Source organism: Toxotes jaculatrix, chromosome 3 (assembly GCF_017976425.1).
Source record: "Toxotes jaculatrix isolate fToxJac2 chromosome 3, fToxJac2.pri, whole genome shotgun sequence".
Classification (NCBI taxonomy): Eukaryota; Metazoa; Chordata; class Actinopteri; family Toxotidae; genus Toxotes; species Toxotes jaculatrix.
In genome coordinates this window covers 30622497-30644495 of record NC_054396.1, presented here as the reverse complement: position 1 = coordinate 30644495, position 21999 = coordinate 30622497, and the positions used below count along the sequence as shown (strand labels likewise).

The 21999-nt window shown below is 49.9% G+C and overlaps 2 protein-coding genes across 4 annotated transcripts in view; one reads left to right on the top strand and one right to left on the bottom strand.

Moving 5' to 3' along the window:
* Window positions 1-653: 653 nt before the first annotated feature.
* Window positions 654-7759, bottom strand: aldh4a1 (aldehyde dehydrogenase 4 family, member A1). The gene is made up of 15 exons (XM_041033166.1): window positions 7582-7759; window positions 5646-5739; window positions 5467-5559; window positions 5251-5298; window positions 4939-5094; window positions 4628-4777; window positions 4425-4499; window positions 3988-4175; window positions 3629-3702; window positions 3236-3432; window positions 3070-3117; window positions 2813-2965; window positions 2508-2629; window positions 1710-1828; window positions 654-1594 (listed from the first exon to the last, which is right to left on the bottom strand). Exons 1-15 carry the CDS (start codon window positions 7620-7622, stop codon window positions 1482-1484), a joined length of 1671 nt encoding a protein of 556 aa, XP_040889100.1. The 5' UTR covers window positions 7623-7759; the 3' UTR covers window positions 654-1481.
* Window positions 7760-9361: 1602 nt separating this feature from the next.
* LOC121179174 (E3 ubiquitin-protein ligase RNF123) overlaps window positions 9362-21999 on the top strand; it is a 53634-nt gene continuing 40996 nt past the window's right edge. Inside the window, exons 1-21 of one of the 3 annotated variants that reach the window (XM_041033847.1) lie at window positions 9362-9501; window positions 9867-9983; window positions 10301-10385; window positions 13949-14028; window positions 14361-14458; window positions 14541-14595; window positions 15109-15194; window positions 15480-15566; window positions 15663-15730; window positions 15985-16110; window positions 16560-16674; window positions 16867-16971; window positions 17347-17472; window positions 18195-18287; window positions 18426-18499; window positions 18653-18770; window positions 18954-19053; window positions 19327-19388; window positions 19675-19746; window positions 19841-19961; window positions 20574-20675. In XM_041033847.1, the coding sequence (XP_040889781.1) occupies window positions 9902-9983; window positions 10301-10385; window positions 13949-14028; window positions 14361-14458; window positions 14541-14595; window positions 15109-15194; window positions 15480-15566; window positions 15663-15730; window positions 15985-16110; window positions 16560-16674; window positions 16867-16971; window positions 17347-17472; window positions 18195-18287; window positions 18426-18499; window positions 18653-18770; window positions 18954-19053; window positions 19327-19388; window positions 19675-19746; window positions 19841-19961; window positions 20574-20675 (1855 nt within the window). In that variant the 5' untranslated portion in view covers window positions 9362-9501; window positions 9867-9901. Of the gene's footprint in view, window positions 9984-10300; window positions 10386-13948; window positions 14029-14360; window positions 14459-14540; window positions 14596-15108; window positions 15195-15479; window positions 15567-15662; window positions 15731-15984; window positions 16111-16559; window positions 16675-16866; window positions 16972-17346; window positions 17473-18194; window positions 18288-18425; window positions 18500-18652; window positions 18771-18953; window positions 19054-19326; window positions 19389-19674; window positions 19747-19840; window positions 19962-20573; window positions 20676-21999 lie in introns of all 3 variants that reach the window. The other 2 variants (XM_041033849.1, XM_041033846.1) reach the window with 2 other exon arrangements.

Genomic DNA, 21999 nt, shown 5'->3' with positions numbered 1-21999 from the left:
GTCCAAACATGTTTTACCGTGCAGCCTTTAAAGTGGAAACCGTGTGAGACGGACGTCCTGAGGAGAGGACATGTCTGCACTGAACCATGGATGAACAGACACTGGATCACTGTGATACTGAAGGACACTTAAAAACAGCAGGATGGACGTTAGAGGTGGTGGTATCCCCAGGAAGTGATGTCACACTGAAGCTGTCTCAGGTCTGGGTTCAGGTCGGACCCAGGACTCCGAGAACCAGGACCATGGACTAACAGCATCATCTGTCTCCAGGTGTTTTAACCCTGTGAGCCCGTACGTATCATATATGATACCCACATTTCTGGGACTCATTGCATCACCATCAAGCATAAACTTTGCATTTAACCCTTTTAGATGAACTCTTATGCTCGTATACTGACTCCTGGTAGACACTCCTCACTTTTCTAAATGTTTTGACATGTGTGATACAAACAAAAAATATACTTAGAATTTTTTTTTTTTTATTTTTTTTTTTTACATTTTGTCAAAGGGACAAATAAAGAGTTCATATTTGAAAAATTAGAATTTTCTGACCATTCTTTCATAGTTCAGGTCTCACAGGGTTAAACCTATGTGTGTTTTAATGAAACTACATGTGATAAAAGAAGCCACGAAACAAACCAAGCTCACATCTGTTAAAGGAATAATTTAGTATTTATTGTGAAAATGAAGTTTCTGAATTTCCAGTTCTTAAGGCAGGCACGTTCTGGAAGGACAGTAAATCATCTGCTGCTAAAGATTTAAGTATAAAACACAGTCGCTCTCTGACGGACGGCAGCAGGTGGAGCTGACAACGACATCAACGACAGGACGGACGAGGGAACAGCCTCGTTCTCACAGGTGTAACTCTGACATCAGCGCTCACGGCTCAGTCATGGTAACCAGTCAAACCAGTCCTGTGCTGTTCATCCATCACCGATTCATCTGCCAGGGACTCTCAATTAATGGATTCATCGTTTGATTGGCTATAAAATGTCAAAAATCTGTAAAATGTCCAAGGTGAAGTTTTCGAAAGTCGACCAGCAGCTAAAACCCCTCAGACTCAGTTCACTCTCAGAAACCTGAAGGAAGCAGCAAACTGTTTCTGTGGGTCGACGAACGGATTAATCGATTAATCGTTTAATTCAGGTTAAAATAAAAACGATTTATTCTTTAACATCAACCGACGGATTTTAGCTTTGACTAACAGCAGCTGATTATTCTCCGGGGATTTGCTGTGATTGACGCAGCAGCGGCTAAAACTGCAGACGCTGAGTCTGCGGAGCCAGGACGAGGACAGCCTCACCGGTCTGCTCCAGTTCCCTCTGATACATTCAGGTCCAGGTTCAGTGCAAAGGCTTTCTCAGGGGGACAGTGAGGACACTAAGATTCAGACGAGCTCTCTTCGGTTCGATTAACGGACTGGAGCTGGGGGGAGGGACGGAGGCTCTGATTGGACCGGCAGGCTTCAGTCACGGACTCCCTCAGCCCATGTAGGGGTACCTCCACTCTCTGAGGGGGACGTGGGTCTGCTTCACCACCTGCGGAGACGTCCACCTCAGGACATAGTGTGGCCCTCCAGGTTTGTCGTTAGTCCCTTGAGGAAGAGGAAAGTTCAGATGAAACAAACAGAAAGACTCAGCTACACCTGCAGTCAGTCACCTGGAGCGACAGGGTTAGAGAACAGGTGGAGAACAGGTGGCGTCTCTTACCTGAAGCTCTGGCACCACCAAACGGCTGCTGAGCGACGACGGAGCCGGTGGACTTGTCGTTGACGTAGTAGTTTCCTGCAGCGTTTCTCAGGGTTTTAGCCGCCTGTTCGATCACGGTCCTGCAACACCAAACGCCTCAGTCAGTCCAAACTCTCAGACTCTGGTTTCAGTAAAATCTGCTCATCAGCCGCGTTAACGTGTGAAATGTGTCCTCTCTGCAGGACGTGGAGTCAGACCGAGACAGCGGGCGTCTTTCTGTCCACCTGCTCAGCCTCGTTCTCTGAGTGGAAATGTTGGAGCTGTGACAAAGAAACTTCAGGAGACTGAACCTTCCTCATATCAACACATCAAACTAACACAACAGTCACGTCTCCATCACGTCTCCATCATCTGAGCTGCAGCTGCAGCTCTCTCGTGCAGCAGCAGAGGACAGACTTCACAGAGGATTCATGTCCTGCGTTCAGCGACTGATCAGGACACAAACTATGAATCACTGAGCTTAGTAAAATCCCTGCGACTGCTCAGAGAGTCCCGTCATCACCGGGTCAAAGCTGCTTCCTGCCCGTCCCGTGAGGACCCGAGTTTCTATTGAGAGGACATGCACCCCCAGCTGCTCGGCTGAAGGACGACCAAGGCTGTGGCAGAGTGTCAGGACAGACAGGAGACATTTCACAGGTTAACAGCTGGTAAACTGTTCTTACTCAGAGACCTAAAACTAGGACCCGACCCCTGTCTGGGGGATCCGGTCCTAGCTGGACAAAAACCCTGAGTCTCAGAGAAGCAGCACACATGTCTTACTTGTCCTGAGCGAACACTGCTCCTGTCAGAGCGTACGGGGACGTGTGGTCTATCAGCTGCAGAACCTCCTCGAAGTTGTTCTCAGGATAAACATAAACCGTCAGAACCGGACCAAAGATTTCCTGCACAACACAACGACACGTTCAGAAACATTCGTAAAACCGCGACCGGTAAAACACAACAAACTTTTCTCTCTGACGAGCTCAGGCTGATCAGTTTCCTTCTTCGCTCGACGGATCAGTGATTTCACTGCTTTCACAGTGTGAGTGGACCTCACACTGACCGTGTGCATCCGTCAGGTTTACCTCCTTCATGATGGCGTCCTGTGGGTCTTTGGTCTCGACGATGGTCGGCTCCACAAAGTAACCCTTCTTATCGTCGCAGTTACCGCCGGCAATGACCTTCAGGTTCGGAGAAGACTTGGCGTGATCGAGCCACTTCTTTATCCGACCAAAAGACTGCAGGAGAAACAGGAAGAGGAAATACAGCGAGCGATCAGAGGGACGCATAAATGTACTGCAGACATTGTAAAGAGGACACGGATGGACAAAAAGTGAAAAACCTTATCGTCTATCACTGCCGAGAAAAAGGTGCTGAAGTCCTCCACAGGCTGAGGAGACAGAGAAGACATTCATTAAACTACGCTCTCATCAGATTACAGTCCGAGCAGCAGGGATTGGTCAGAAAATAAACGATATAAGTGATTAATCGGTTCTTTGTCCACTCACGTCTCCCACTTTGATGTTTTTGTGAATGTCCAGAAGTCCCTGTTTGATCTGCGGCCACGTGCTGTCTGGAACGTACATCCTGGAGCAGGCCGAACACTTTTGACCTCCGTACTCAAACGCCGAGCGCACCGTGCCCGTCACCACGCTCTGAATATCCGCAGACTTGTGGACGAAGTGGAAGTTCTTCCCACCGCACTCTGAAATGATCAGGAGCCGCGTTCAGCAGCAGGAAACTTGGTCAGGTAACTCTCAGAGAGGAAAGGGAGGAGTTCCCTAAACGTCTGACGGCTCAGTGAAAAGCTGTGTGACATACGTCTGTGCGTGGACAGACAACAGGAAACAGCTGTGTGGATCACAGCTGCTCACTGCACACGTGTCACGTGCTCTGCTCACCTCCTGCCAGCCGGGGGAAGGTCCTGTAGGTGTCCAGGTTCTGGGCGACCTGCTTCCACAGACGCTTGAACGTCCTAAAGCACAGATTCAGTCACAGGATGATGTGAAACAACCACAGTCACAGGAGTAAAGTGTCACCTGATGTGAGTTTCATCTGTAACACATTAACACCGCTGTGCTTTCACTTTTTCAAGTTTCTGAATTCATTCATTCATCAGTCCCAGAGGATGCTGGGATACCTAGAGCTGAATAAATCGGAGGCTCGCGTGTACGTCAGACGACAGGAGACGTGTTAAAGCCCTGCGTCATCATGCTCCTCCCTGTCTCTTGTACAATATGTTGAAGGTAACACGTCTTACGGGACGCTGCCGGTGAAGTTGATGCCTGCCAGGTGCTGAGAGGAGGTGATGGCGTCTCCGAACACGGGACCGTCCGCCGGCAGGAACTGGATGATGTTTGGGGGCAGACCGCACTCCCTCAGGACTCTGTAGACAGCGTAGCTCGCAGACATGGCGGTGTCACTGGGCTTCCACAGAACGACGTTACCCTGGGAAACACGAGTGCAGAGACATTCACACACAATCAGTGAGATCACAGCGGCTGAATGTGAGCGAGCACTGCAGATGCTTCCTCCTGTCCTCCCGTCCACCATCCTCCGTCCTCCAGGCCGGGACCCAGACACTGATGGAGGTCCACATCACTCAGGAGCTTCCTGACACATAAAGGTGTGAGGACAGAGGAGGCTGGAGCGAGGACAGAGAGCGGAGGTGGGTCTGTCACACCTGTATTCACTCACCATCAGAGCCGGGGTACCTGCCAGGTTTCCACCAATCGCAGTGAAGTTAAAAGGAGCCACAGCTGCGACGAAACCCTGAGAGAAAAGGCGAGTGGATACAGACAGAAAGGTTTACTGGACCCACTCCATGTTTAAGGCTAAAAACTCTCCTCTCTGATAGAGTTTGCTGTAATGAGTCCTACAGCAGACTGAGACGGTCTCACCTCCAGTCCACGGTACAGCATGGTGTTCGTGCTTCCCTCTGCATCTAACGGCTGCTGCTTCTCCAGCTCAATCGCGTGTTTGGCGTTAAACCTGAAGAAGTCGATCAGCTCTGCCGCGGCATCGATCTCTGCCTGCACCACCGTCTTACCCTGACACAAAAACACAGAGTTACTGCAGCAAGAACTCCATCTGTCCATGGCTGCCCACGGGGTGGGGGTGGGGCTCTTGTCCTACCTGGGAGCTGCTGCGCACATACCTCTGATACTAAAACAGACTTTACACGTCTCAGGTCTCATACTCAGTCCTGTACCTGTCCAATCATGGTCTTGGCCAGGATCTCTGCCCTCCTGGGTCCGCTGAGGACATCGGCTGCCTTGAAGAGGACCTGGGCCCGGTCCTGGACGGGCTTCAGGTCCCACTCTTTCCTCGCTGCTACAGATGCCAGGATGGCTTTGTTTATCAGCTCCTGCAGAGAGAATTTCAGGGAATGGTCAGACACAGAGAAACGTGTGTTCACAGCACCCCCTGCTGGACAGAGTGAGGAACAGCGGAAATGTCATGGATGTCATCTCAGTCTGTGGATGAATAACATGTTCAGTCTGTGTGTGTGTGTAAATCTCACCTTGTCAGCATAACAGAACTTTGCCACCTTGTGTGAGTGATCGAACGGCTTTGAAAGGAAACAAACAAGGAAACATAATGAGGATTAAAGTCAGCAGATGTCCTCACAGTCTCTCACTTCTTCGGCCGTATGTTTGCACAGTGATTCCAGCAGTGATATGTTTCCATGGAGCAGTGGTTTACTCAGGTTACAGACGGTGCTGTTGACTCTACTCACAGATAACTGATATCTGATGTCTTTGGTCCACACATGTTCATCTCCGACCACACAGGGGATCTCCTCCGTCGTCCCCTTCAGACTGTCCAAGGCCTAAAAACACAGAGACCTGAATTACAGGTGTTCAGAGTGTGAGTGTCCATATCTGTGACTGCTGATAAACACGTGCAGGTTCTCACCTTCAGCAGCTCTTTTCTTTCTGCACTTCCCTCTTTGAAACCCAGGATCGGCTCGTTTTTCACCTCCACAGCTGCACAGGGGAAGGTTTTCAACCTGCACACACACACGCACGCACACGCGCGCGCGCACACACACACACGCACGCACACGCACGCACGCACGCACGCACACACACACACACAGGTAGTTAATGCCAGCCCTCATTCAGAGTGTGTCTGCAGAGTGTGTCTGCAGTCTGAGCCAATCAGCAGCACAGGTCAGCAGGTGCCTTTGACCTGAACTGGCTCCAACTGGTCATGAAAGTCAAACAAACAAACTGGTTTCAGCCTGACTCTCCTGAATGCAGTATTTCCATAATCCCTTAGTGCAGCTCACCATGAATGAATGCAGCAGTGTTTCTGTCCTGTCCCTTTAAAAACCAGACACTGCTCCACCCTCCCTCCACCCACACCGAGGGCTTTTATATCCACCCCTGAACTGCACGTTTCTTTCTTTAAGGCCAGTTTCTCATTCATTTCTGTGCAAATAAAATATAAATGAAGAGAAGCAGCTGATGGAGGTAAAGGCATCGGTGAGCAGCTGCTCCTCACTCACCTCGAGTGTGTGCCATAAAATCAGCTGTCACCTACTGTCCCTGTCTTATTGTCTTAGGTTGTTTGTATTTGCTGGTTTTACCTGCTGTTTCTCATTGTCTAACTTTTTCTAATGCTTCTATATGTGTATGTCTCACTGACGTCACAAAGCTTTAAATCTCTGAATCCTTTAAACATGTTTTAGTAGCTGAGCTTCAGTAAAGTGTTTTTTGACATTGACAGACGTTCATTTGGGCCCGTCTGTCTGTCTCTGATGGACAGCTGACTCAGCTTCATTCATTTTCCCTGAAAGTTTCATAACAGCAGATCACTGAACTTTCTGTAAACTCTCTGAAGGTCACAGAGTCGACCACAGCCAAGTCTGTGGGTGGGGGGCGGGCCGGCTGGTGCCATGATAGGCATTCTCTTCCATACTGAAACAGCCAAACCTCTCTGACAGCTGTTTTTCTACATGTGTCTCTCCCTCGGCTGCACACTGAGCTTCTGTGCTTGTGTAGCCTGGACACCAAGAGAGAAAGATAAGAAACATCTGGAAATGAGGGGAATTCAGTTACGTGAGTTTTTCCAGGTGTGACAGGACAATAAACAGCCAGTCTCTGACTGTAAGAGAAGCCCCTGAAGTCCTCACATCCGTTCTGCAGCAGTACCGATAAACCACCTCTGGGTCTTTAAAAGATCACCAGGTATTTATACCTTTGAGAAAAGGATGGTTGCTATTATCCACCGGTGACTGCAACATAACGCTCATACATCAGAAGCAGAAACTGGGGCTAGCCAATGAGCAGCAGTGGCTAGAAGTGATGTTTGGCTGCGTAACACAGTAACATGCCATCATCATGTGTCATGTGCCAGGTAAAAAAGCCAGGACATCCCACTGACAGTCAGCACGACACTGCAACCACAGAGCTACCTGCCTGTGGCACTGTGGCATGTGTCACTGAGAACCAGGCCATGCCAGAGAGAAGTGGCATATGACACAGTGAGTAGGAACCTACAGAGGTTTAGTTCTATCTGTTCTGATGCAGAACGTTCACACTGACCTTCGATTTCCGGCACTAATCTGCTCTAAGCTCTACTCATAAGGAACCAGCTCACTGCTCATAACGGCTAATCGATTAATGTGCAGCTAATAGAACTGGCAGTATTTAAGACTAACCGACTTCACAGTGTTCACCATTACATCGCGTGGCGGGCAGTTAAATCCTCACCGACAGACCATAGCAGGTGTCATAGGGAGAACAGGTGAGTGAGGAGATGCTAACATTAGCTGACATGCTGTACCCGCCACCCGGAGGTGAAGAAGTCTCGTGTCCGCTCATGTGAAACATTAGCTGGTACCTACCCCCGCCAAGACCGACCCACCGCCGCCCTCACTCGGAGCATGTTCCCGCCACAGGCCGACAACACGAGCTAACGGAGAGAACCACCGTATACACCGTCTGATACCCCTGCAGACGGACAGTCGAAACACGGATCAATAACTGATCAGAAACGGCCAGGGACCGATTCAGATCCAGGACTACAAACCCGACTCAGCCAACGCTTCGCGGGGGGAAGTGTTTGGTTGTGAATGGCGGATCACCTTTATCCTTCATAGAAGTTCTCCATCTTACAAGAGTCTAATAATGTCCAACGTCTTTTATTATTAACGACTAAACAGATGAGAGCTTTCCGTTTTATTTGTTAAACTCTCAAATATCTGCCGAACATCCCCCCTCTCTGTGAAATGGAGCCTTCCACAGGCGGGTCAGTGACGGGCCAATCAGCGAGCGGTAAAAATATCCTCAGCCAATCACAGGCCACAGAGCAAAGCTCTATATTTAACCAGCTTCTTGATCTTTCGATCACCTTTCCGCGACTTCTAACGTTTCACTTTAGTTAATCGTTAATTTTTTAAATGAATAAACACACGACCGAGATTACATTTGGACTTATTCCAGTGCTGAAGCAACTATAATTGTATATTTATTCTCCTTTATGAATGTTCTGTGACTTTTTCCTCTGCAGTGTGTTGTCTGTCTTTTCCATCCATGTCCTGTTTTCTGTTGGACTTGTTTAAATCTTCCTCTTTTTGGGTTTGAACCATAATTTTGTCAAATCAAAAAGGAAAAGGCGTATATGTGTGTTCAGAAACTCAGTCTGTAAAAACATCAGATGTTTTCATCAGAGGTTTTCTATGTATGATGTTCATCTTTAGAGTAACCAGAGGCTGCGGCCAGCAGATGAATGTATGAAAGTACAACATTATCCAGATAACTTCAGGTTTAACTCTGAGTTCTCAGGGTTACCACAGCGGTTCACTTCTTACCGGGTCACATCACCATGGTAACTGCTCCAGATCAGGTAAACTTCAGAGGATCAGATCAACACCTGTCAACTACTGACCAATCAGATCACAGGAAACACTGAGGCATCATTCCTACAGGACCCTGACAGGGACAAAAGAGTGTCCAGTAAAGTGCTGAATAATAAAGAGCATCAGGTCTGTCTGCAGGTGAGTGGTAATTAACACTCAGCCTCTGTCACTGAGTGAACTGAGCCAGGTGAAAACCAGCTTCATGATCCAGGTGATCTGGGACAGTCGAAGTTCGGCTCAGTGAAGCCTGATCATGTAAAGAAATCCTGGATATGCTGAACTTGCTCCGTAGTATAAGTCTCAGGTGTGTCAGGTGGAGCCGTGGTATGGAGGTCCCGCCCATACCCCCACCTGACTCAATCACGGATCAAACAGTGCTGTCAGTTATGAAGACACGCCCCCTTTGTAGCATCAAATTACAACAAACATCAGGTGATCAGAACTATGTGATAGGAACAGAATTTGGGAAAATTTGTTCCTGATTTCTTTGTTGTTTTTTCTTCACCCTGGTTTCCATCTGTTATTTCTTTTTCCGTTTAAAGAAATAAAAATAAAGGTTTCACACATCAGGAAGTGAGGTTCAAACAGCCTGACGCTGTAACTCCGTGTGTATTATTGTTTCGCAGCTTTAAGTGGTTCACAAACAGAGAACAAGCGGCTGAACACTGAACGCCATCATTCATGTCATTAACACTCCTCAAACTCCCGTTTCGCGTTTTGGCCACAGAGGTATTTTGGACCAGCTGCCGCTCCGTACCGTGAGAGGCGTTAACACGGAGGATTGTTGTGGTAGAAATTAGCTTTTCCTCCGGACAGTAGCCGGACACATCTCATCTGGAAGGACGGACGCTAGACACGCTGACGGGCCGCAGCTGGAGAACCGGCTCGTTTAACCTAACGGCGGCGGTAGGTGCTAACGTCGAGCACCAGTAGCTGCTAGCTGCTGCTGTTAGCCACCAGCTAACACTGACCTGTCTGAGAGTGCAGAGCAGCCGGGCGAGGGTTTCAGCTCAGCCGGCCTCGACCCACAGAGGGGACCGTGAGAGGGGTTTTATAGAAACACAGGGAACCGGGACTGACTGCTTTCAGTGAGCTAACACGCTAACAGCGGTGGTCTCACTGGTTTAGTGTCACCGTGAGGACCGGGCTGCACAGTATGAGCGGTGTAAACACACAGGTGTCCTCCGCTCCGTGTGGTTAAAGTAGGAGCAGCAGACGCACACAGCTGTGCGGTAACAGTCCCTGAATCCCTGCGTGTTACTGTGTGTCAGCAGTGTGTGGGTGCAGCCGACTGCAGCCGGACAGTATGAGCTCTAAAGGAGGAGGCACCGCTCTGACCCGCCGCAACTACCGGCTGTCCTCAGACACAGACAAACCCAAAGCTACAGGTAAGACGGACAGGTGGAGGACTGCACCTTACACGTGTAAAACACGTATCACTTCTATGTTTTCATTAAACCAGGTTTATTCTGGTCCTTTGTTTTGTGTTAGAGTGAAACCAGTTTTATTTACAGCAGAAAAGTGGAAACACAACTAACCACTGAAGAAATTAGATGCACAAAGTAAAACATCACACATTTCTTATATTTTTATAGTGTTGGAACGTAGAGTTTTGTTAGTAGTGTAGTAGTAGTAGTAGTGTTTGCTGTTAGTAGACAGATGGACAGTCCTTTCAAACTGACCATGGTCTTTGTCCCTCTGTCAGGTATAGTGAATGAGAAGCTGCTGAGTGACTACCTGCACCATGTGTTTCCTTCTACCAAGCAGGGACCTGCAGTGGCCTCCCTCAGGTAACAGCTCAGCCTGCTGTCCTGTCTCTGCTCTGCTCTGAGTGCTCACACTTCAGTCTCATCTGCTGCTTCATCTGCCCAGTCACGTTTTTATCAGTTCATCTGTCCAGAATGCTTTGATCACTTTTTCAGTCTCTAAAACAGCTGACATTTGTCAGAAATGCTTCTCAGTGTGACGTCTTTGAATTGCTTGTTCTGTTCTGAACGTCAGAGGTTTTTATTTTACAGGGTTTTGCAGTTGGATATTGGCTCTAAGCTCTAAATTCAGTTTCTGAAAACGTGTTTGAAGGGTGGATGAACTCCTGACTTTGTGCCTCCAGCAGGTTCAGGGTGTGGTTTTGAGTGAGATGTCTTTAGACCTGTGTCTGTGAAGATTCTCAGTCAGTCAGATCACGGTGTGTTCTGTACTGTGGCAGCATGTCCTTCAGGTGGAGGTGGACGGCTGAGTCCTGACCTGAGGAGCTGGCTCCTGAATGCACAGCTCTGTGCATTCCTCCCTGCATTGAGCTGCGTACATTACCTCACTCTGCTTGTGCCCGGGCGTTTGTCCTCAGGGTGGACAGGCTCCTGTCTCAGAGTGTAACTGGGCCTAAAGTGAACAGGGATGTGGTGTTTGTTGAAAGTTCTCCTGAGGTTTTCAGATGCTGTTGTTTCATGTTGAACAACATGTCCAACCCTGAGGAGGACGGACTACAGCAGCAGAGACCACGACCACGTTTCCTTGGTTCACTTTGGGCCTTAACACCAGTCAGTCATGGTCTGAATGTCACAATGTGTCTGACTGTTGTTGTTGACCTTGTTGCCACAGTTCTCCATCTTCTATCGGCTCCTTCAGCAGGAAAAGGCTCCAGGTCACACAGTTAAAGTCTCAGACTGGTTTCATGATCATGATCAGTGAGTTCAGTGGATTTCAGAGGCCTCCTCCCGTCTCCAGACCTGGATCCAGCGGGGGCCAGGAGACTGGCAGCACGAGTGATGTTATGAATCATGTCAGCATGGAGCAGAAGCTCAGACGAAGGTTTCGGACATCAGGTGGATCCATGAGAGCAAAGGGGGGAAGGAGTGAGTGGATGTTGTGTGTGGAAACCACAGGTGAACGGGTTTTAGGAGCAGGACACTGGTCGATGCTGACTGTGAGTGGGTGTGTGACGTGGTGTGTTTCAGTGCCCTGCAGCCTCTGGCCTCTTTCCTTAAGCTAAACAGATTCATGTTACACTCATCAGCTCTATACATAGACACACACACACACTCGTACTCCTGTTTCTGTGAGGACACTCGTTGACATAGCACATTCCCACAACTAAACTGAACTTGATTCTGACCTGAACCCTAAAACCAGGTCTGGGCGCTGAGGCAGCCCTTTGAAGGTGTGAGGACCAGAAGACGTGTCCTCACTCTGAGTGGTCTGTAAGTCAAACCTGTCCTCACAGAGATAGAAGTGAACGTCAGAGTGTCCTGGGTGAGCCTGCTGCCTGTGTCTGCTCATTCTGGATCCATGTTAATCTGGTTCACAGCTGCGTTCAGCTCTACCTCCAGGGTCCGGACAGGAAGTGATGCAGCTTCAGGTTTCACGCTGGCTCCAGGACGTGTCCGCAGGTGTTTTCACCTGTGCCTCTGCGCTGCAGTTACCTGGGATCAACCCTGAACCAACCAAGAGAGAGATCATTTAATGGAAATGATCAATAATCATTTCAGTCCTGGTTTGTTTACAGCACGCGTTGTATGGAGGTTCAGTTCAAACCTAAACCTGCAGTTTGAAGCTTTATAGCAAACCCAGGTCCTGGACCCCCTGTCACCCCTCAGTACCTCTGTACTGGGGCCGGGCCACATCACCTGAGCTCAGTATCACGAACAGGTGTCACAGTTACCTCAGTAACCATCGATATCTGAGTAAACACACCTGTGCTCAGGATTGTCCGCCCTCACGGCGGAGCCCATATTAATCCTGAGAGAAGAGATGATCAGGAACATGGAGAACACGCCAGACGAGTGTGATCATGTGACCATGTGACGTGACCAGACGAACAGTGGGTCTGATCCAAGGGGGGAGTTGTAGGTCTCAGCAGTGAGGATCACTTCCGCTTTCAAAAAGCTGCAGTTCCTCGGCTGCCGCTGGGGGCTGGCTCCAGAAGTGAGCAATTCTCCATTGACCCTCATGTTAAAATAGCCAACTTTACAGCCTAAAAAACATATTTACAGCCTGGTATATTTTTTGTTTTTGGTCTCTATTGATAGTTTCCACCTCCGTGAACACAGTGGGGGGTGAATTCTTTTGTACCACAACCGTTTTAGTGTTATTTATGCTTAATAAATTAGGGCGTGGTTATGTTGAGTGACAGTCCATAGACAGGCACTGGCAGTTAGCTCTTTGCTAAAGCATCGGCTGGGCTAGGCGGCTACATCCAGAGGCCTCCGGCTACCTCCAGCGGTAAACAGGGGCTGCAGTGTCCGTGTTTGTTTGCCAATGTTCGGATAGGTTTCTGTGACAGTATGGCTTGTTGTAGTGTAGACTGTACTAACCGACCATCGAAGGAGTCTGCGTTGCAGTTTTTTCGGTAAGTAAATTTCTCACTATTTTACCTGGATGTTTGCGCTAATTAGCATGTATTAGCATATTTTACTGCTGGCTCATGACTTGATTGTAGATTTCTGGTCTCGGCTGATACAGAGGACCGGAGCAGCTGATGTTGGGAACGCTGCTGTGGTGTGTTCCGTGCTCAGAGTCCGTTTATAGTGGGAATACTAGGCTGCAATTTTATTTGGTCTCATTTCTCTGTTTAAAAAGTCCGACATTGCATGGACAGAGCAGCTCCGTCAGTCAGCAGCTGCTGTAACTGTAAGTGGATAGTGGATGGAGGCAGCGGTGAAAGCCGGTAAATATTAAATATTAAACATTTTAATATATTATCATCATCATTATTTTTATCGTTATGATTAATAATAATAATAATAATAATAATGACAACAACAATAATAATAATGTTTTTAACTTTTTAATATATTTTATCAATATGAAATAATGTTTCACAGTTAAATAATAGGCTAGAAATAAATTTCCCCCCACAACTCCACCAAACCCTGCAGCTCCACCTAAAACCTCTCTATCTGAAACAGTCATGTTTAAAACACAGCAGCAACATTATGATCTCTGTTGTATGTTCTGTGTGTCTTGGTTACACGAGGTCGAGCTAGTCGGGTCGGACTCGGGGACTGTCGTGTGGTGGATGTAGCTGCCGCTTAGCTTGTTAGCCTAGCTGATTAGCATTAGGCTAGCTCGGTTGCTCCGAGCTAAGTGGCCGGGTTCTCGGCCGGCTGACCCCGTCTGACCCGTAGAGGTTTGGCCTCTTTGCCAAATATGGAAAGTACATTCCCACTAAAATCCAAGATGGCGCAGCTCCAATGCCCATGGTTTGGTCACAAAACCGACTCCCCGAAACCAATGGGTGACGTCACGGGTGCTACGTCCATGTCTTATACAGTCTGTGGACTGATCTTGTGTCGGCTCTCTTCTCTGTTCGTCCTTCACATGTCCTTTTCCGTCTCCTCCCTCTCCTCCTGTACAGGAAGCCTCTTGGTTTCCAGGATCTCAGCGCTCACCTGGAGAGACTGCTGTCTGAGGGAGAACCCACTGAGGACAGCAGAGGTAAAGGGACACGCTCAGACACAGCGCCGTCCACACAGTGTTGGCTCTGAATCCTCTGTGTTACACACTCAGACCACGTCTACATTAAACTGACTTTAAACCCGTTTTTAAATGAAAGCAGGATCCACAGTAACACTGAGTCCAGGTGGGTTTGACAGACAGCTCTGTCCACAGTGAGACACCTGAACAACATTAAACAGGTGCATCTGCTCTTCACAAAGGATGCGTTTTCAGGTGGAATCAGTTTAATGTGGACGTACTCTGAGGCACACAGCTAAAAGCCTCTGGAACTGAACGAAGACTCAACGACCTGTGACCGTGTCTGTCTGCAGATGAGCCTGCTGAAGGTCGCCTGGGTCCTCAGCCCGTCGTCCTGGATCACACCAGCGGCTTCGAAGGCCTCCTGTTTGTAGATGATGACCTGTTAGGGGTGAGTTCCAGCACGTGTGATGTTTGTGCAGCTGAATGTTTCTGAATGAAGTGATGTTGAATTCTAACCTTTGTGGTTTCAGGTCATCGGCCACAGCAACTTCAGCTCCATCAGAGCCACCACGTGTGTTTATAAAGGTAAACCTGGTCCCGTGTCCCAGTTTGAGCCGCCGTCTGATTTCTTAAAAACATGTGACAGATAACGTGTGACAGGCTGGTGCTCATCAGAATAACAGCACATGGTGGTTTGTCTGGTGTCGTGGTCTTTGTGTCTGCGAGGACAGAGCAGAGTTTTTCTGTGGACTGCTGTCTCATCTATATTTAGCTGCAGTCGTTCCCAGCCAGGGCTTCCTGTAGCTGTGGGCTCTCAGTTTGCTTTCTGCTCATTACACTGTCGAACCTCAGTCCTGTTCAGCGCTCTCAGGGCGCACTGCTCAAACTGCACACCACAGTCTCTGACCTGCCAGAAGTTCAGCTGTTCGTCCGGGAAGAGCCAGATCGCCGAGGCGGGCTGACGTCACGTGACACCCGACCTGACAGAGAGTCGGTCCAGCTGAAACATTAGTCAGGGTTAAAACCCGGACAGGGTGTGAGCGGCTGTTACTCTGTAAATATTAACGTTTACATCCAGAACTGTGTTTCACTCTGCAGGGAAATGGGCGTACGAGGTGCTGATCTCCTCCCAGGGCCTGATGCAGATCGGGTGGTGTACTCTCAACTGTCGCTTCAACCAGGAGGTACACACACACGCACACACACACACGCGAATGGACGCACGCACATACACGCACACACACGCAAAACGCATGCACGCGCACACACACGCAAACGGACGCACACACACGCAAACGGACGCACATACACGCACGCACGCACACACATACACGCACGCACACACACACGCACATACACGCACACACACACACACGCATGCACGCATACGCACACACACACACACAGAGTACCTGAGTGATGTAGCATGTGAAACACAGTGTGAGTTTCTGTGTGTGTGTTCCTTTCAGGAGGGGGTGGGCGACACACCTGATTCCTACGCGTACGATGGAAACAGAGTGAGGAAGTGGAACGTGACCACCACTAACTACGGAAAGGTGAACAGAAATCTACCACCGTTTCTAACAATGTTTGCTTATATACTGTAAACACACCTGGATGGGTGAGACTGATGGCGGTGTGTTGTCCCTCAGTCTTGGGCAGCAGGAGACATCGTCAGCTGCCTGATAGACCTGGACGAGGGAACCATCACATTCTGCCTGTAAGTGACTCACACACTCATGAGAAAAAAAAAAGTGACCCACAGGTGACCCACTGGTGACCCACTGGTGACCCACTGGTGACCCACAGGTGACCCACAGGTGACCCACTGGTGACCCCAGGCCTGTGTTAAACATATGACTCTTACCTTAAACGCTCTCGGCTGCAGTGGAACCGGAGACCCACAGAGCAGGAGCTTGTTTTGAGTGATTACACCAGTTCAGTGTCCTCACGCTGTGTGTGCTGCGTCCTCAGGAACGGACAGTCTCTGGGCACAGCCTTCACCAACATTAAGATGGGTCCAGGCGTGGCCTACTTTCCTGCCATCAGCCTCTCCTTCAAAGAGTCGGTGGCTTTCAACTTTGGCAGCAGACCTCTCAGATATCCTTTTCAGGCCTCAGGTGAAACGCAGCGTCTTATGTTCAGCTCTTTCCTTCCTTTTCTGTATTTCTGTCTCAGACTGTGTCCACACAGGTACAGCACCTTTAACAAGGTAAATTACAGTTCTACACACAGACAGAAACACTGGGACAAGATTAAGCTGTTATAATCCAAGATGTTTGATAGAAGGAGCAGGACCACATGTCAGAGAGGACAGCTTCACCTGTGTGTGTGTGTGTGTTTATAATAACAAACACCATGGAAGTGATCATGGAGAGCAGCAGCTGACATCTGCTGAGGCTGCAGGGCTGTGAGAGAGGAGACGTGCTCTCAGACTCAGGCCTTGTGTGGATCACGTGACCTCTCTGTGGACACTTGTTTCTCAGGACTGTTGCTCATTTTGTCCCTGCGTAAGTTCAGCATTTGTCTTTGACCTGAGTGTGGTTCACGTACCCTGTGGACGGCTACCTGCCCCTGCAGAACCCCCCAGCCACAGACCTGATGAAAGCTCACAGACTGCTGGGCTACATCAAGAACGTCCTGTCCACCTCCATCGATACGCAGGTAGGACCGGGCGCTGTGTGGAGACGTGCTCTCACCTGCTCTGCTTGTTTCATGTTAATCAAACAGCCAGTTAATGTCCTCATCGTTTTGTCATCAGCTTCTCTCTCTCTGTCTCTGTCTCCTGAAGACGTGAAGTTAAATACAGGTGTGTGATCTGCCTCCTGTGTTATTGTCCCTGTGTCCTCTCTGCAGGAGGAGAGGCTGGTGGAGAAGGACTGTGCATTGTGGAGGCTTCATGGAGAACCCACCGTCCTCATCACGCTGGCTCACATCTTCAACCACTTTGCTCCTCTCATGGTGAAACACTAGTTTCTGTTGATGGTTTGAAGCTGAATTGCTGTGTTGACATGTTCAGTGTGTCGTCGTGTTGGGTACCGGTCAGTTCACGGTCCACGCACAGCTGTGTGCCTCAGGCCGCTGCTGCTCTGCCACGTCCACGACGGACACAAATGACTGGATGAATTATTGTCGTCAGGCGGCTGTGGACGGTTTCGTTATCGAATAGATTCCTCTTGCTCCGTCAGTCGGTCGAATCGAGCGTGAATGAATCTGACTGTGAGTCAGAGGTGCACGGGCTGAGGGCACAAAGGCGACGCAGGGACAGGTGTCTCAGAGTGTAGTGTTGTTGGTGGTGATGTGGTCACTGTGCTGTTTGTCTGAACGTGTCTTCAGTGTAAAGTTTACCTGGTGGAGGACGTGCTGATGAACTTCCTGTTGGGGATTCTGGAGGGAGGAGGCTCGGTTGATGAGCATCCGCTCATACAGCAACTCCTGGATCTCTTCTGGCTGCTAATGGAGGTGAACACACACACACACACACACTCACACACACACGCACACTCACACACTCACACACACGCACACTCACACACACGCACACTCACACACACGCACACACGCACACACACACTCACACACTCACAGACACGCACACACACACTCACACACTCACAGACACGCACACACACATGCACACACACTCACAGACACACACACACGCACACACTCACAGACACACACACTCACAGACACTCACACACTCACACACACGCACACTCACACACACGCACACTCACACACACGCACACACGCACACACACTCACACACTCACAGACACGCACACACACACACACGCACACTCACACACTCACACACACGCACACACTCACACACTCACACACACGCACACTCACACACACGCACACACGCACACACGCACACACACACTCACACACTCACAGACACGCACACACACATGCACACACACTCACAGACACACACACACGCACACACTCACAGACACACACACTCACAGACACTCACACACTCACACACACGCACACACACATGCACACACACACACACACACACACACATGCACACACGCACTCAACACTCGTCCATACATCTTTTCTGTAAACCGTCTCCCTCTGTGTGTTGCCATGGTTACTGAGTGTACCCTGTGAACAGAGATCATGTTAACATCCATGTCTTTCTGTCTTCCTGTCTGTCTCTGTAGGACTATGAGGTGAATGAGTGCCTGAAGCAGCTGATGATGTCCTTGCTGAGGGCCTATCGCTTCTCCCCCATCATACCTGACCTGGGCTTCCAGGTAGGACATACATACAGGTGAGCCGGGGGAGAGGTGTGGTCCCACACTCTCCTCTGGTGCTGGACCTGTGACCCACTTCGTAACGTCCTTCATCACATCACGACGTCCGTGTCTGATTCGTTTTTTTGCGTGTCTCAGATCCACTACCTGCGTCTGACCACGGCCGTCCTGCATCACGAGAAGTCCAGGAAATACCTGCTGAACAGCGTCTTATATCCTCCTCTGACGTGAGACTCAGGTGTCCATGATGCTCGTGTGAGGTGGACGTACTGACGTACTTCCTGATGCGTTGTGGTTGTTGAATTTGCTGGTTGTGTTGTCAGTGTGTCGCGTTCGAAACAGTTGTGTCCTTAACAGACGTTTACGTTTGATGTTCTGCGCTCGGTCGTGTTCTTTTACATCAAGACTCCTCTGAGAGTGAAGGAGGCGGGGCTCGAGGAACTCATCCCGACCACCTGGTGGCCCACGCACTTCGACAAGGAGGTAAAACCGACTCTGAGTGTCCTGCGTTTCTCCGCACTCCTCTGGTGACCAGGTGGTGACTGTGGCTTTGGGTTTTGTCTGCAAAGATATGGAGCTACAGTTAGTTTTAAGGAGCATCAGTTACTGTGATGTGAGTGTCCTTTCACTGTCCATCAACTGAGTGTTTGTCTTTTGTCCACTCAGGGGAAAGATGAGCGTGAGCCCAAAGACGAAAGTGCGGATGAACGTGTGAGGCGTCGAGCGTATGAGAGAGGCTGTCAGAGGCTGAAAAAGAGGATCGAGGGTCAGTCTGCGTTTCCTGTCAGGTCACAGTCACATGTTCAGGGTCATCACACGCCACAGGGCTCCATGTTCTGTGCAGTCCAGTCTGCGGCGTTACAGGAGCCGCCGTCTCACACTCTGACACGCCCTGGTCAGAATGTCTGTTAATGTGAACAGAAGCAGGTGGAGGACGACATGAACTCCAGAGTGTATTATTTTAGTTTTCTGCAATTTCTCGTGTCTCGTGTTCTGTGCTGTTCTCTGCTGGACTGAGCTGTCCTCTGTTCTGCTGCAGTGGTGGAAGAGTTGCAGGTTCAGATCCTGAGGCTGCTGCTCAATAACAAAGACAAAGCAACGGTACGTCCACTTCATGTCCTGCATGTAAACTCTCAGCTGAAGCTCTGATCCATCACTGTGCAGTGTCCATGTTCTGTTCCAGACGCAGGTCTGACTTTGATTTTTATCATTTACCTTCTTAACCTGATTCACCTGTGTGAGGGGAGAGTCACAGTGTGTGTGTGTGTGTGTGTGTGTGTGTGTGTGTGTGTGTGTGTGCGTGTGTGTGCGTGCGTGCAGCCAATGGGAGCGTACTCTGACAGCTCCGTCACCTCGACCTGATCGGTTTTCTCTCTGTCTCCTTCAGGGCGAAGCCTCGCGCTACATTTTCCTCAATAAGTTCAGGAAGTTTCTCCAGGAAAACGCCAGCAACAGAGGGGTAAGAAGTTTGCCTGGTGGGGGGTCCTGAGTGACGGCGGGGGAGGGGGGTTACTCGCTGATTAAAGGTGTGTGTGTTTTGTGTGTCTAAGCAGCACCCCACAGCTCTGTGTCCTCCGGAGTACATGGTGTGTTTCCTCCACCGCCTCATCACGGCTGTGAGAGCCTGCTGGGACGAAGGTAACAGGAAGAGTCCGGGCAGCGTCAGCAGTGAAGGTACGACGGAGAGCGGCGCCCGTGTCATTCATGTAGGGCACGAGTGCCAGAGGACGAGGTCAGTCGTCCTCGTCGTACGCGTGTCTGTTCAAGCAGGCCAGTCCTCGTGCTTTGGGCGTGTTAATGTCCTTCATGGAGGAAAGGTCATTTCCTGTGGTTCACGTCACATTCACAGACCCAGGTATCTGAAGGAAGCTACGTGTGTGAGTTAGCTGCTGATGTTCAAGCCTCCGACTGTCCTCAGTAACAACCTCTCGTCTTCTGGTCGTCTCTGAGCGACGCGTCAGTGCTTCGTCCCTCTGTGAGGAGCCCAGGGTGTTTTAATGGAAGATGTCATTACACACTTAATCTGCATACACTGCATGTATGCAGATTAAGTGTGTGTGTGTGTGTGTGTGTGTGCGCGTGTGGATGGAGCTTGTCGTACATTCACCGCCCTTGAACATAATGAGGGTTAATGTGCGTCTCTCTGCTCCGTCCTCGCTCCCCTGGCGCCTGCTGTCTCCACCTCTGGGACTCTGTCTGATGTTAAGCTCATTTTCTGCCCTTCTGCCTGTGCTGTCTGTCCTCTGCCTGTCCTTTAGTTTTTAATACTGTCTCCTGTTTTTCCAGAGGCCTATGTCCCTCCCCAGCTCTTCTACAATGGGAAGGTGGACTACTTTGACCTGCAGAGACTGGGGGGGCTCCTGTCCCACTTAAAGAAGACTCTCAAAGGTCAGTATGTGTGAAGCAAAGAGCTTTCACCCACACTAACCGAGGTTTGTTCTGTTCTGAGGCTGAGCACAGAAGGGAACAGGTAGAGGAAGACAGGTGTCCCGCTGTATTCTGATTGGTTGGCTGGCTGGTTTACGTCCCAGGTCCCTGCTTGGTCTCTGAGCTCCACCAGGGGGAGGAGTTGCTCTGTGTTTGTTAGAAGCAGACACAGACGTGTGTGTGTGTGTGTGTGTGTGTTTCCTGTGGTCGTCAGCAGGTGCAGCAGACAGGTGTTTGGTGCGGGTTGATCTTTCCTCTGCTCCTCAGTAACAGAGAGGACTCAGTTAGAATCAGTTACCTGCTGAAGTTTCTCCTGAGGTTTGACCCGTCTCACTGTGGAGGAAACATCAGAACCATCAGGAACGTCTCCTCCGTGTCCCCTCACAGCTTCTGTCCCAAACAGACCTGGGGTCAGTGAGAATCAGAGAATCACAGTCTGAATATTTTGACCTCAGTCCCTCAGTTTCCTGTTTGTCCTGTCAAAGTCAAAGGGCCCCACTGTCCTATGGTCCCCACTGTCCTATGGCCCACAGACTGAGGGAGGAGGCGGCGTGGTGGTTTTCTGCGAGATGGCCATGGAGATGCAAAATACCCACCCTCCTCTCCTCTCCTCTCCCTCTCCCTCCTCTCCCTCCTCTCCCTCCTCTCCTCTCCCTCCTCTCTCTCCTCTCCCTCTCCCTCCTCTCCCTCCTCTCTCTCCTCTCCCCTCCCTCCTCTCCTCTCCTCTCCTCTCCCTCTCCCTCCTCTCCCTCCTCTCCCTCCTCTCCTCTCCTCTCCCTCCCTCCTCTCCCTCCTCTCCTCTCCCTCCTCTCCTCTCCTCTCCTCTCCCTCCTCTCCCTCCCTCCTCTCCTCCCTCTCCTCTCCCTCTCTCTCCTCTCCCTCTCCCTCTCCCTCCCCTCCCTCCGCTCCTCTCCCTCCCTCCCTGCCTTTAATCAGGGCTTGATTAACGCCTCCATCATGTGACTCTGTAACTCAGTGGCCATTCATCACGTGCTGGCTGCTCTTATGATGTTGTGTCATCATGTATTGATTAGCTCATGGATCAGTTTGATTGAATGCCATGTAGAGTGAGGCAGGGTTGCTGCTTGTTTTGGTGACTGGTTAATTGTTCTCTCTTTCTTTGAGACTCGCTGGTTCCAGCTTTTCAGATGTGTTTGCATGTTGTTATGTTCCAGCACACGCTGAGAATGAGCAGAGGACCGTGTGTGTTTCAGACCAACATGAACTGGACATCTGCTCCATGTTTTTAAACGTTTTCAGTGAACAGGAAAACGTTGTTTACAGT